We start from the raw sequence: 14,870 nt of genomic DNA on the forward strand, positions 1-14,870 counted from the left end.
ATTTGGAAGTGAGAGCTTCCTAAACACAAGAAATTTGTGCATGTTCCTCATTTAATAAAAAAGCCTCTGAAAGAGAAGTATGGAGAGCTTTTGTACTGCATTTAATCCCATCCTCTTCCTGAAGCTCAGAGGGAGGGGAGGACACACCAGTTAGTGGCAGAGAAGGGACTAGAAGCCAGGCACCCTTCTTCCTAGGCCAGTGACCTTTCCCCTTAAACTTCAGAAGTCACGCCTCTATCTCTCAGTGCCCTGGATTTTCCGGTATTTTAAAAAATGTACTGCAGATGTATGACCTGTATCGAGTTACTTGCCTTCTCAATGAGGGTGGGGGGGCCGGGAGGAAGGGGGAGAATTTGGAACCCAAAGTTTTAAAAACAAATGTTAAAAAAATTGTTTTTAACGTTCAACTGGGAAATAACAGATACAGGCAATGGGGTATAGAAATCTATCCTGCCCTACAGGAAAATAGAAGGGGAAGGGGATAAGAAAAGGGAGGGAGAGATGGAAAGGAGGGCAAATCAGGGGAAGGGGTATTCAGAATGCAAGCTCTTGGGGTGGGGGAAGGGAGAAATGGGGAGAAAATTTGGAATTCAAAATCTTGTGGAAGTGAATGTTGAAAACTAAAAATAAATTAAAAAAAAAAGAAAAAATATACTGCTGAACACATGAGTCAGATATAGTGCAGACAAAAAAACTTCCAGGGCATAGACTGATCTAACAGCATCAGGCTTAGATAATATGACAGTCATTTTGCTCCCACACCAGAAAGGGGTTCCACCCATTAACCATTTAAAAAGCAATAGTCTCCATTCAAATGAACCGTGGTGTCATATGGGGCAAATGGACAAAATGAATGGGGGCTTATGTAAATGCTAGTTATGTGGGGTTTTAAAAGATAAGTTTTAAAAGGAAGACCCTTAAAAATGTTTCCTGGCACCCCCTCATCCACATAAGCTCAATTTTGTTACAAAACTCCACACAAATGGACCTGGTTCTATGGATGGATTTATTTCTTAAGATCTGAGTGCAAACTTTAAAAATACAACAAAACTTTCCATTAGGAATCAGCACACCACACCCAATAACGATTTTGCAATCATGCATTTTAACAGAAAGTACAAACAGGCGCATATTTGAAAATTAAACATTTCCCCTTAGACCAAGAAAACAACACAATCCTCTCTCTGTTCCTATTTTTTCTAATTCAGAAACACATTACATACATATTCTATGGAGACATTATCAGCTAAGTATTCTAACCCATCCCTGCGATCAAAGAAACGGAACACTCTGACTTTGTGAACCATTTATATTTAGTCTCTGGAAAATATGCAATTATACTTCCACATATGGTGAAAGTCATGACAATAAACAGTAGAAACTGAGGCAAGATGATATATTTCAGGTGTAGAAAGCCCAAATCACAAAGGTTCAGTTTAGAATCATGCCTATGGAACTGGGTTTGGTTTGGTTTTTTTTAATTACAGCTTTTGTGAAATGGCTGACACAAAAAATCAACAGTGAGCAATTTAAACGTGTACTAAATACGTGGGGTCAATCTCCAAAGATCAAATCTCTGAAAAGCCACTATTCATATGGAAAAGACTTTTCTGTGTATGTAAACAAATATGCATTTAGATTAAAAAAAAAAGTGGGGCGTAGTGGCATCTATCTCCCTGGTCCCTTAAACGATATTTGGATTTTCATAAAGAATTAGCAGCACCTAAAGTGTTAATTTACTCAATCTAAAGGGTTGACACAATAGATTAGTTGGCAGTGTTCTAGCTTTAGGGAGATGAGAATGAGGGAAATGAAAATCTGAGAAAATATCACACACATTTAGCCAAAGTCACCTTTCCAAAGGTAGCTTTACAAATGGAAAGAAAAATTATGAAGTTAAAAAGTCTAAGAAAAGAGTCCCTAAAGGCCAGTCCCTAAACAGTCAAGGTTGCTGAGTTGTTCACTTAGTAACTAATGATGGTTGATTTTTACAGATCAAAGAAGAGCCGGGGATCGGGAGAATACCCACACACGTATCATTGCACAAACAATTTGCCCAGCATTTTACATCCCTGAACACTAAACAGATAAAATCTTTACAAAAACCTTCATTCCAGATTATTTTCCTTTTTACCATCATATACATAACATTTAAATATTTATGAATAGAAGAATCTCTTTTCTTTATAATATATTTTAGAGCAAGGAAAACTATCTTGTAGTGGCGGCCAACATTTTTTTTTTTTAAAGAAATGTAAGCAACACACACATGCACAACATAAAATTATTAAGAAAAAAAAGTGCAAAGTATAACAGTATTAAGAATGTTCACTTTTTTTTTTTTTAACAGTAACTATAGTTCAAGTGCACATAGCCAGCAGGGAAAAGGGAGCAAAAAAAATTTTAAGGGTTTAAAAAACAAAAACACACGCACAATAAGTTACAGCACAAACAATAGATGAACCCTTATTGAACGGTCCCATGCCCACACCTAGAATTTCCAGTTTCTAACTTCTTCTACAAAAGAGGAAAAAATAGGATGACAGTGCTTTCTTCCCTTTTAAACCAACTTCCAAGAACGGAACCAAGTTACTCACCCAGAGGACATAGACAAGATTGCTAAGGAAATATTGTATTCGTTTGTAATATACTAGAATTAGGGTGAACTGCAAGACTTTCCAAAATGAAAAACACCAAGAATCCAAACCAGTGACAGAAAAACCTTTTTAAGAAAACCCTAAAAAATATATTTGTTTTAATGGAAGTACATTTTGAAATTGATTCTTCAGAGTCGTCAAAAAAAATTGCAAACATGAGCTCTTAAGTGTTGTGAGTTGGGCACAACTCTTACAATTTGTTGACGCCACTGTCTTTCACATGAGATGTAACCTTCCACCATTTTGCTTTTGATCCTGTGTTTTCAACTTAAATAGATATTGGCAGGCATTTTGCCAGAAACCTAAAAAAAAATGCACTTGCCACTTGTAAATGTCAAAGGAATGTGGTTATTGAATTCGGATCTCAACCAGTGATAAGAAGCAATCCAGTTTCCCTTTAAATACATTACTCAGTAGCATTTTTTTGTCTTAATTTAAACTTCAGGCACTGTAAATATTCACAATATTATAATGATGTATAGATGATACCATCTCTAATGCATGTCTGTAACCTTAATTCTTTATCCTATAGACTCTTTCAAAGAATACGGTATTTCATTTATATCTGTCTACGATACTATAGCCATGAGTTGTTTTTCGATAACTACATAACATATATAAACATTGGAAAAGGATGTCAAAGCCCCCAAGTGGTGCTGCACTGAGTAGTGAGATCATAGGTCTGTCTGTCAAGCCTGACAAGTAAGGAGGAAGCTTCTAATTAGGAAGACAACTGAACCTAGAAAGTGCAAGTTTTAACCTCTACTCCAACCCTATTTATTTTGCTTTGACTTTACCTAGGTTTAAGGAACCAGAAATGAACCTTAGGTAGATCCTGGAAGTTACATTTTTGCTTTGCAACTCAGATGGGGTCAAGAATCAAAATTCAATAAAGTAGCTAGAGGCAAAAGATTTCCATCTAGGTTTCATGAGAACAATGCAAATAAAAGTTAAAGGAGACTCAACAGCCATTTGAATTGGTTTTTCTTTTTGTTTTGATTTGATTAACTTTAGATTGTAATAGCTCTATGTGTAGTCTAACAGCCAGAGGCAAAAGGAAAACACCAAAATATCGAATTGCAGAGGGCATGGCCCAGCTATTTCTCAGAAAAGGCCCAACATTCATTTGCCTCCATACATTCTCTCAATGTCATTGAGGTAATGGTTCCTCAGCTCTTTCCTTTTCAACTTGAAAGCATCAGTTACCAAGCCGGTTTCAGGAGTCCAAGGTTCTGGGCTTAAGCGGACTTTGATTGGAATTTCAAAACGCTCCAATTTCACTAAAAGGAAAAGAATGAGAGTCAAATTAAGTGTTTCTGAATCTCACAGGACTAAGAAAAAAACCAAACAAACCAGGCAGAATGATGTACTTCATGAAGTGTGATGTTTTCTACACAAGTGATTCAGGAGAAATGAACTCGATGGGAATGTTAAATCGCTTAATAATAATAATTCTGCCAAATATTTCTACTAACAGTATTTTACAAGGTGGTTTCATATCTACTCCCTTATTTGGATGGGATTTTTGCCTGTGTAGGCTTATATTTATGTACAATTGTACCTTCAAACACACTCTTTCTGGGCACTGTGGTAGCTCAAGTACCAAATAGGAGATGAATCCTGAGTCTTCCTAGACACACTTCATTGAATGGCCAAGGAGAGGGAAAAATTGTGGATTTCATACAAGTAGAAAGCCTACAGACTTCAATTAGGAAGTTGTTGTTGTTTTTGTCCTTTGTTCTCGAAGAGGACCAATGACACCAGGAAGGTGATGTCTTGAGTTGCAAGAGAACTGGATTTAAGTGAAGCAGGGCTGTGCAAAGTCATCAGCCTTACTTTCTCCTCCATAGCCATCTGGGTCAAGTGGCAAGATATAGATCAGGATGACTGCAGATGACCCTGGATGTAGTGAAAGCCTTTGTAAGATAAGATCTTTCCCAGTTCTCTTAGGCAATATCCATTCAGTGATTAAGGTTAGGTAAGAAATGAGGTCAAAAAAATGGCCTCTTTTACCTACTCAAAAAAAAAAAATCAAATCTGGGAAGGGAAGACCCTCAGGGTTTCTGGCCAGAGCAGAAGCAATTGCTATTTATACTCAGACAAACACCAAAGCATTTTATGATGGTAATTCCGAAAAACTGCTTTGTCATGTTATTTATTATTAATAAAAATTAATGACTAAAACTCCAAAGGTTTATTCATAATAATCTCAGGTGACTCCTATTTTATATATTACCAAAGCTTTTTCTTAAAGATCCATGGTGATCAGGAATGACCTACCTTCTAAGGCAGCACCTTCTACTTTCTGGACAGGAGGAAAATATTCCCTCCCAATGAGCCAAACGGGCCTCTCTGTACCTTCTATCCAAGGGTTCCATTGCCACCCTCTTAGGCCAAAAGAGCAATTCAAATACTTGGGGACTACAACAGTGTCTCCCCTACACTGTGGGAATTGCTGAGAACACAGAGAACATGCAAAGAGGAGAGGGACCAAGATAGAGGCCTGGAGGACACCGACACAGAAGGAAGAGGACATGGAGGATGAACCTGGAAAGATTTAGGAGGAAAACGCTTCCTATTCTCTTCTCCAAGGATATAAAAATTTAAGAACTAGATGTATTATCCCAATTATTTAAATAATTTGACATCTCTTGAATACTGCTACAGAAATTTAAAAAGCCCCACAATGAGGCTTTAACGATGGGGTCTTTTATAAGCTCAAGTTCTGAGTGGCTCCCGATGACACCAGGCCAGATGCCAATGTCATCATACTTACTGGTATTTGCAGCCTCTTTAATCTCCTTAAGTATCTCTGCTTCCATGGTAGGGTCATTGCAGATGTCTACCCAAGATCCCTCTACCCCTTTCTGCAGGGCCAGGGCCATCAGCCTTTTCTGATTAGGAACCACAAAACTGATCACATACGACTGGTCACTAAAAGATTGGAAAAGTACATATCATATCAAAAAGCAGTTTATCTTAAGTGATGACAAACGAAACAGTGGTCAAAACATTTCCAAAGCTGTACTCTTCTAAGTTATTCGTGGTCTGATTAACAAGTTACAAAGCCTCACAAAAAACATACACTGACTCATGTAAATGAGTTAGAAAGCTCAATGTCACAATTTTCTACATCTCAAGACTAAAATGTTTAGGCTACACATTATTCGGTTGACAATTTCAGGATGCTCCTGATGTCTCAGTTTTAAATAAAACTGTATTTCAGGAACAGCAGAAAAAAAAATCCTGGAGTACAAGAGCTCAGAGAGTTCAGTTCTGGTTGGCCATGAACTAACTGGATGAACTTTCTCTCTCTGGGATTCACTTTCCTCATCTTAAGGGGTTGCACATCTGGGTTATTGTACCCTCAGGAGGTCCCATGGGTATTAAAGCATTCAGTGCAGAATTATTTCAGAGTAGTAAAAAATTAGAAACAAATTACGTGCCCAACAACTGGATAACAGCTGAAAAAGCTGGGATATGTTAAAGTATTGGACTATTTACCATAAGAAATACACTCCCTTGAGAAAAGATAAAAACTACAAGAGGGGAAAAATACATGTGTTGTCAGCTGTGATCTCTATCATTTAGAATTTTGCTTGTTTTTGTTTTTCCTAATGAGAGGGTCCTATGGGGGTGATTCTTAGGAATTGCTTGTGTCAAAACAAATATAGCAAGAAAAATAAAATAAATACAATGCAATGGTTGGACAGCTCTGAGGTTCCTTCCATTCTATAGCATTCTGGAGTACACACATATATACATGCACACACATATGCACACCCCTCACCTAATTACCTCTGCTCCTCTCAGAAAGAAGTTCAGACATAGAATGTGCTTCATGGGACACTGACCTTTTGGCGTAGGCACAGATATTGTCGATGAGTGGGCAGTTTTTCAAGGCAGCCTCCACTTTGCCCAGAGACACGTACTCCCCAGCTTGGAGCTTCACCAAATCTTTCTTCCGATCTAGGAAGTCATAGAGAAGAACTTTGACTTACTCAGAATTGGACTCACTCTTTTAGCTAAAATCTAGATTTGACTTCAGTTTCTCTGCCTTAATGTTAAAGGTAGAGACAGTCCTTCAAAATCTGATTGCTTTCCTACATTTAATACTTCTGTCACACATCATTTTACTTGACCTTTATTTTAAGAACTGCTAGGAACATGAACATTTCATTCTATATAGCCATATTTGAATCTCAGACCCATGAAAAAATACGATGAAATTTCCTCCTACTTGATAAATGGCAAATGCCTAAGAAAGAAAATTTGAATGGCCCCGGGGAGCCTGTGGCTTTAAGTATTTAGCCATGTTGGAGCCGCAGATAGCACAATATCAGAGCACACTGGCACATGAGCGGGATCAGTAGAGGCTTTACAACCAGTGCACTCATGCTCAAAGGCCTGAACATGGCCTGGCAACCACTCGAGAGCTGTACTGTAAGGCCAAGCAGCCTCCAGGGCCCCCCTGTTGGTGCGCTCCAAAGGGGATTCGAGTAAGGTCTCAGAAGTTTGGGATTCAATTTTGTATGTTCCTGGAAACTCTCTTCCAAGCAGCACAGAACTTGTGGAAGGATCCAAATTCACCTTCCCAAGAATTTTCTGAAGTGGGGTCAAAGCAAGAAGAACTTAATGTCTGCTATTGATACTAACATTTCCCAATGACTAAATCTGGCTAGAGCTACGGAAGCTGCAATCTTGGACCAAAATGTGCCTGTGTTGCCCTTTGGCAATTTGACAATGAGGATAGTACCGGACAAGGGGAAAGGAGAGGTATGGTGGGCTGAGTAAGCTGAGGAGAGAGGAGCCCAGATGCATGTTGGTGGACATCAAATTCTGCACCCCCTGCCCTCCACTCCTACACACATACACACACCTACTATTTTCACTCAACAGGAGCACCAGCCCTATACCTAGCACAGTGCTCTGTAGGCAGGTAGGGACTTCTTAAATGTTGACTGAATCCAACTGCTAAGGATTTTCCCATTATCACCTTTACAGATACTTAAGTTATCAAAAGCAAATTAAACCTGCAGAAAGTAAAAAAAAAAACACAACAAAAAACTGACCTATGATCTGTAAACATCCATCAGGGTGAAATTCTCCAATATCTCCAGTACAAAACCATCTTTGTCCATTTTCATCCACAGAGTAATCTTCGGCTGTTTTTTCTTCATTTTTAAAATACCCCATGGAAATATTCTGCCCGCCAATTACGATTTCACCCCTGGGGTTTGGCTTATCATGGATGGTATAGCCTCCTAGAAATCAAAAAAGCAAACTGGCCCCATGCTCTAAAAACACAATGGACTTTGCTAATCATTAACATGATTTTTCTATAATTAGCTAGTAATCAAACACTGTATATATTATGTTAAACTACAATCTGCCAGAGGGTCAGTCTTATGTTGTCAGTAAGCTAGAGCATATCCTGAATGGTAACAGGCCTTGAGATCATTCCACTCAAGGGGCAGGAGAAGGAGCTATGGATGGTTAGCCTGGAGAGGACCTGGGCAGGGAAGGAAGGCTGTCTTCAAATACCCGAATGTCTGTCACACAGAAAAGAAGGATTAGCTGTGTTCTAGTCGGTCCCAGAGGACAGATATAGGAAGAACAGTTTGGAGGTAAAAGACTTAACTTGAAGTCTGATGTGTGGAAAGATGTCCTTGTACATAGAGTGGGTAAAGAGTATTTTCAATGGGAATTTACATTTACAGTTACAGGAAGTAGGATAACAGGAACAAACAAAGCCAGGGGAGAGAAGGTATGAAAATGGACAGGTCTTAAGTTTAGCAGTACAGTAATAATAATAAGAAAAAGCCAAGAGAGGCAACATGGCCCAGTGCATAGAGGGCTGGTTTAAGGCCTCATATAAGCTCTGTCTTTTGACACATACCAGCTGTGTGACTCTCAGAAAGTCACTGAGCCTCTTTGTGCTCCAAGACATAGCAAGACTTATGTGTTATGACCAAATTGCTCCTTTGCATTGGTAGAGAGCTTCCACACTGGGAATTCCCCAAATTGATGAAATGACAGGTTGGGGACCTCCCTCCCCAATAACAGTGGCAACACAGGGAGCTTCCTTCTACCAGCTCATCTTTAGAGAACACTAGAGGCGCCTTGGGAATGGCTTTTTCTCATAACAGCCCTGTGAAGCACAGAGTACGCATACTGTCATGGCTATTTTACAGATGTGAAAACTGACAAGTTACATGATTTGCCCAGGGTCACGCAGTCAAGGTCTGAGGTGGGGTCTGCTCAATACCTTTTTTCCCCACTACTTCATAGTGTCTCTCACATATTTAGCAAAAGCTCTTCCATTTTTTGTACTTCAAATATGTTGACAAATTTTCTGAAGTCTTGCATGACAATTTGACTGACATTTTCTTTATAGGCTTCTGTTAGAAAATTAGACACATGTTTTGTGGCCTTTGGATGGAATAACAAACTTTTCAAATCAAAGCCATCACTTAAATCCTACCTGTGATGCTTTTTCATGGTAATATGGATGCTTGAAGGCCCTGCCTGAACTTAGAAAGGCATGGCAAAGGACTTTGTGTCTGCCATTCAAGGACTGGCATGTGTCTGGGCTACTCTTCTGGAGATAAGCACCAAGTGATGGAGCCCCTCACCCCACCCACTGGCAGCTACTATGTCCTAAGACTTGGAAGGGTTTGAACAATGCACTAGGGAATACCATTGATGAAATCAGAGATTCCCTGAGGAATGAATGTAATAGACTTTTTGAGATCCAATGTTTAAAATAAAATTATTTGATGACAGCTTGGTGGCATGGAGTGGTGAGATTTGGAACTCAAGGACTTGGGCAGGAAGGCTAGAAAGAATTCTGTTCTCTTGCCTCTGACTGTTCTAGTACTGACTGCCAGAAGATGTAGAAAAGATAAAATAGTCCCTGGAGGCAAGGGAACCGTCAATCGTTTGTTTAGGGATGTTAATGTTCTTTTTTTTTTTTTGTGGTGAGGCCTAGCTTACCTTTCTCTTCATGGGCAAAGCAAAAAGAAAAAATCAATAAAAGGAACAACAGAATAGTGGGCATTTTAAAAGCAGATGAGCACAATTTAACCACCTAGACAGTACCGGTGAATCACAAATTACCAAAGGAATCTTCTTATTTATTTATCTGCCAAAGCTTTTGGAGCTTTTCTTCTGGGGAACCCTGAGGGAGTGGTTCAGCTCTGAAGAGGAAGCTTAAGGAAATCATCAGCATAAAGCAAAGCATGCCACCTTAGATAACCTGGCACTCCAAATATTCTGGAGTACCGCCATTGCCAACTGAATGACTGTTGGGTTAACCTAAGTCTACATTTAGCACACCGACCATTAAATGAGTGTTTGTACGCCTCTGGCCCCTTTTCTATTACTCTGCCACCACTGCCGTGGAACCATAAAGGGACAACGTGGGACTGAGGGCCCTTCTTGACCAGGCTGCTCCTCAGACAGCTTCAATTCAACAACCAATAATGCTTATTAAGAATTACATGCTCTGGGGGTAGCTAGATGGCGCAGTGAATAGAGCACTGGCCCTGAAGTCAGGAGGACCTGAGTTCAAATCCAGCCACAGACCAAATACTTGACTCTTACTAGCTGTATGACCCTGGGCAAGTCACTTAACCTCAACTGCCTAAAAAACAAAAAGAATTGTGCTAGATCCTGGGGAGACAAAGGAGTCTTGCCCTCAAGCAGCTTGCATTCTATTGGGAGAGTGGGGCTCTGTATATACATAGAGTAATAATGGGGCACAGCAAAGGACTCACAACCCAGATGAGGCTGAGTCTTGCCTTGAAAGCAGGTTTAAGAGGCAAGAAAGAAGTGCCTTCCAGACATGGAAGACAGCCTATACAGAGGCATTGAGGTGGGAGATGAACATTATATATGGGGAATAGCTAAAAGGCCAGACAGATCCCAGGATCTCCAAGGCAAGGTGGGGCAGAGCCACCTGCAACTCCCTGAAAACATCTGGGTTGGGCTCTGGGTGGAAGAGCATAGCCAGAGATACTCCTCACCCTCTATGAGTGGTCTTCAGTGGGCACTGTCCAATGGGCTGAGAACAGCATAAAATTCTTACCTTCTTGCCAGTCTTTGAGCTTAATTTCACAGCAAATAAGAGGGGCTCCTACTCGACCAGTGCTGTAGTCAGTAACTGTGAGAGAGAGAGAGAGGGAAAAAAGAGACCAGCATTGACTATGACATTCTAGACTGTATAATATGGGAGGAATGGCATGAGGTAGAGGGTCAGAGAGAAAAAAAAGGAGAAGGAGTTGGCAGAAAAGTAGAAGTCACCTCACCAAGCATCTATCGGCGCCTGCTCTGTGCAGGCACTGTGCCAAGTACTGCAGAGGCAAAGATAAAAGTGAAACAGTCCTGTGGTTGAGGAGTACATCTTCTTTTAGGGGTATAATATATATGCAGAGGAGTGTATGTCGAGTTGTACAAACTGATGATGGGGAGCACCATACAGCAGGCACCAGCTCAGCTGAGCTCTGTAGGAAACTCCTGATTCTCAGAGGGACAGGGTTCCGAGCACAGAGGTACAAATGTTGGACTAGAAGAGAGTGCATTAGGAAGAGGAATGATCTGAAATAAAGCTGGCAATGGAGGCAAGAGCCAGGTTGTGGAAACCTATAAGTGCCAGGCTGAGGAAGTGGTGTTTTATCCCAGAATCCCACAGGGAGCTAGTGAAGATATCAGAGCAGAAAAGTAACATAGCCGATTTTTAGGATTCTCAATTTGGTGGCTGTGTGGACAGCAGAGTAAAGGGGAAGGCCAAACAGCAGAGAGACCAACTGGACTAATAATGCACTGGTCAAGTTGAGAGGTGATTTTAAAAGGGCAGAGGTTATGTGAATGGCAGGGAAGGCAATGGATGAAAGAGAAGCTGTGGGTGTAAAAACAATGAGACTTAGCAAATGAGAGGCCAAGAGGATAGCAAAGAGTAAAGGAAGCTCCAAGTTTGTGAACCCGAATCAACGAGAAGGATGGTGGTGCCCACAACAGCAATAGAGCAAGTGGCCGGAAGGGTGGGTAACACAGCGAGTTTCCATTTGGTTATGTTGAGTTTGAGACCCCCATAAGGTATCCAGATAAAGATGCCCAATGGGCGGGTGGTGATGAGAGGACTGTGATGTGGGAGGCATCCCATGGAGACGATGATTGAGCTGGCACCAGGCTGGAGGCCCGGGGGAATGTCCACATTTAGTCATCAGGGGTAGGAGCAGGATCGTGTCCTAGCAGAGGAGTGGTAAGACAGGGAGGAGAATGACAAGTGTCACAGGAACCGAGAAGACAGTGTGCAAGAGGAGGCTCAACTGTCAAAAGCTACCGGAGAAGTCAACTAGAAGGAAGACTGAGAAAAGACCAGTCCGTCAGGCAGTACAAGATCACTTTACATCATAAAAATATCAACACACCGGGGAATTTAATGACTGAATTGAAAAAAGAAATACTAAATTCTTAAATTAAAATGTTAAAAGGCAAAACCAAATATGCAGAAAATATATTTTATATGCATACAGAAGAACTGAAGCAAATATAGGTCAAAAAGAGTGGACCAGTTCTCTGAGAATAAATTCCCTTCAGTCAGACTGGTGTCTCGGCAAGATGCTTTGGGCACCAGGATGGAGGATGGGCTGGAGAGTAGCAGAGAGACCGGAGACAGGGAGACCAGTCAGGAGACCATTTTAGTGGTCCAGTAATTTAGCCTAAGGTAGTTACAGTGGAAAAGAATGAGAAAATATAAGAAATAATTTCTAAGGAAGAAATGACAGGGCCTGGTGATGGGTTAGGTAGGATAAGGACAATGGAGAGTGAGCACTCAAAGGGAATTTGAAGGTTTCTAGCCTGGGAAACTTGAAGAATGGTAGTACTGATGACGGAAGAGAGAAATGGGGAAGGGAAGTGAGTTTTTGTTGACTGTTCACAAACTTAGTTTCTAATGTGTTGTCTGTAGTGACAGCAGTATAACCAGGTGGCGATGTGTTGTTGGCAGTTGGAGACATGAGACTAGAATGTGGGTCATGGACTTAGGAAAGCAGAGATTTAGAGCTCAAAGGGAACTTCTGTTCAACCTTCTCATTTTACAGACAGGGAAGTTAAGGCCCACGGTAATCAAATGACCCACTCAGTATCACACATGCAGGAGGCAGAGACTTCTCCCACAGAACCTAGCTAGAAACATGAAGCCCCAATTCAGAGACTTTAAAACTGGTAAGGAGAGGCGTTATTTTCCACCTCTCTAGCTCAGGAGCTTTAAGATCTGATTCCTATCACACAGGAGGTAATAATAAGATGACTCCCCCCCCCCCCAAGTTTTCATTCATGCTTATGTACCAATGGAAATAGCTGTAGGGGCAGAGTACATACTTACCATCATTAATCACACAAAAACAACACTGACCTTCAGTAACTGTTCCAGCCCCGCAAGATTCAGTTAATCCATAACCCTGGCCGATGGGGCAGCAGAAACAGACATTCATAAACCGGTGTGTCTGTGGTGAAAGTGGTGCTCCTCCAGAAAGCATCATACGGACATTCCCACCTAATAGTGCTTTTACTTTTTTAAACAGCAGACTTGATAAAAGGGAAGGGTGGGGAAGAGAAGGAGAAATATTTGCACATTTTTGCTGACACAGGGTTATCTAAAGAGCAAATTAGTGAGAACTGCTTTAGTAAGGATTTCTCGGCTTTGCTTAAGCACTAAAACCTCAGTATTATGAGAATTAAAAAGCAATAACTGTCCAAAGACACTCTTCCTTTTAAAAACAAGTGAGGTTAGATTTTATGATCTTTACACAAACAAAAGAACAGAAGTCATACTTAGAGCTATATCTAGAAAGGCAAATACCGGACACTACAGCCTGGACAAATGTACATCTGGAAATGATGACACAGATTACAGGTTTAGAAATTAAAGTAATTATCTTTGAGTATTTATCCCTTTCTATGGCATGAAATTCCAGATAAGGCCATTAAATCTACATATGTATGTTTTTACAAATGAATCAATGAAACTTCCATGAGGAAATGAGTCTAAGACAAAAGAAATCTCCTAACTCAAGTCTAGTCCATGCACTAAGCCATTTTCTGATTCCCAATTCAAAAATATCCACCTAATTATTAAAACTAAGAGTTCTGTTCTTAACTTATATAGGCAAATGATGACACTTCTGATACCCAAAGCATACCGAGCTGGCTTGAAAATCCATTGAAAATTGCTAACATGTTGAGCCCAAACTGTTGGTAAAGTTCTTGTGCATTTCCCAAGTGTTTGCCATGTCTGTTTTGTGACACATCAAAGAATTTGAATAATTTCACATTAGGAAGAAATGGCTTAAAGGGCCATCATGATAGTAACCCCAAAATAAAGTCCATTTGCTCCTTCCACCTGAATACTCTGGATCACAGGATGTAGTTTTAAAGAGAACTTAGAGGTCACCAGATGCAGCCCTCTCATTTTATAGATGAAGAAAATAAAGTCCCCAAAAGAGAGGTCAGTTGCCCAACATACATCCAAATTCAGGGCTCTTCCCATTACACCCCAATGAGCTTTGGAAATAGAAGGTTTCAAGATGACCTATAATAGTATTGGAATCAAGAAATGTACTTACAAATTGCACAGAGGGGCGTCATATCCTTTTTTGATCTGTTCCAGCTTATAGTCATAGCCTATCTTGAAGAGAGTTTTCTGAAAATAGTTCATCTCTTGAACTTTACTCATAACATTCTTATAAATTCTGTCCATAATTTCCTAAAGGTGAAGAAAAGATTAAAGTGACTTCTATGCAAAACACACACACACACACACACACACACACACACACACACACACACACACTCACTCTCTCTTCACTGAAGACAGTTTATTGACAACACTTATGAAAATTTTTAGCATATCATACATACTTATTTTCTTTAACATGTAATTAATTTTTACTGACTTTGTTCAATTACAGGCAATAATTAACTATTTTAAAATGACTAAAGTATGAGATGGGAGCGGCCCCTCTTGCATACTTATGCTGAAATAAGAAATATTATCAAATAAATGTGTCAACAACTCATCTAGTTCCCACAAAAAGAAATGTTTCATTTCCTTCATCTGAATTGAAATATATTCTTGGGCTAAACAGTTTTAAACATTCCTCAAGTTTCAAAACATTGATTACTCATGTTTGAAAGGTTGGGATATCTAAG

General features: G+C 40.1%; 1 protein-coding gene across 6 annotated transcripts in view; it reads right to left on the bottom strand.

Moving 5' to 3' along the window:
- Nucleotides 1-987: 987 nt before the first annotated feature.
- Nucleotides 988-14,870, bottom strand: part of ACSL4 (acyl-CoA synthetase long chain family member 4) — an 81,512-nt gene continuing 67,629 nt past the window's right edge. For all 6 annotated transcript variants that reach the window (XM_020967210.2, XM_020967209.2, XM_020967214.2 and 3 more), the window contains 7 exons: nt 14,285-14,424; nt 13,075-13,247; nt 10,747-10,821; nt 7,730-7,921; nt 6,512-6,626; nt 5,434-5,591; nt 988-3,937 (listed from right to left, as the gene is read on the bottom strand). In XM_020967210.2, coding sequence (XP_020822869.1) covers nt 3,780-3,937; nt 5,434-5,591; nt 6,512-6,626; nt 7,730-7,921; nt 10,747-10,821; nt 13,075-13,247; nt 14,285-14,424 — 1,011 coding nt within the window. In that variant the 3' untranslated portion in view covers nt 988-3,779. The remainder of the gene's footprint in view (nt 3,938-5,433; nt 5,592-6,511; nt 6,627-7,729; nt 7,922-10,746; nt 10,822-13,074; nt 13,248-14,284; nt 14,425-14,870) is intronic.

This window comes from Phascolarctos cinereus, unplaced genomic scaffold (assembly GCF_003287225.1).
Source record: "Phascolarctos cinereus isolate Bilbo 61053 unplaced genomic scaffold, phaCin_HiC Scaffold_8;HRSCAF=390, whole genome shotgun sequence".
In the NCBI taxonomy this organism is placed as follows: domain Eukaryota; kingdom Metazoa; phylum Chordata; class Mammalia; order Diprotodontia; family Phascolarctidae; genus Phascolarctos; species Phascolarctos cinereus.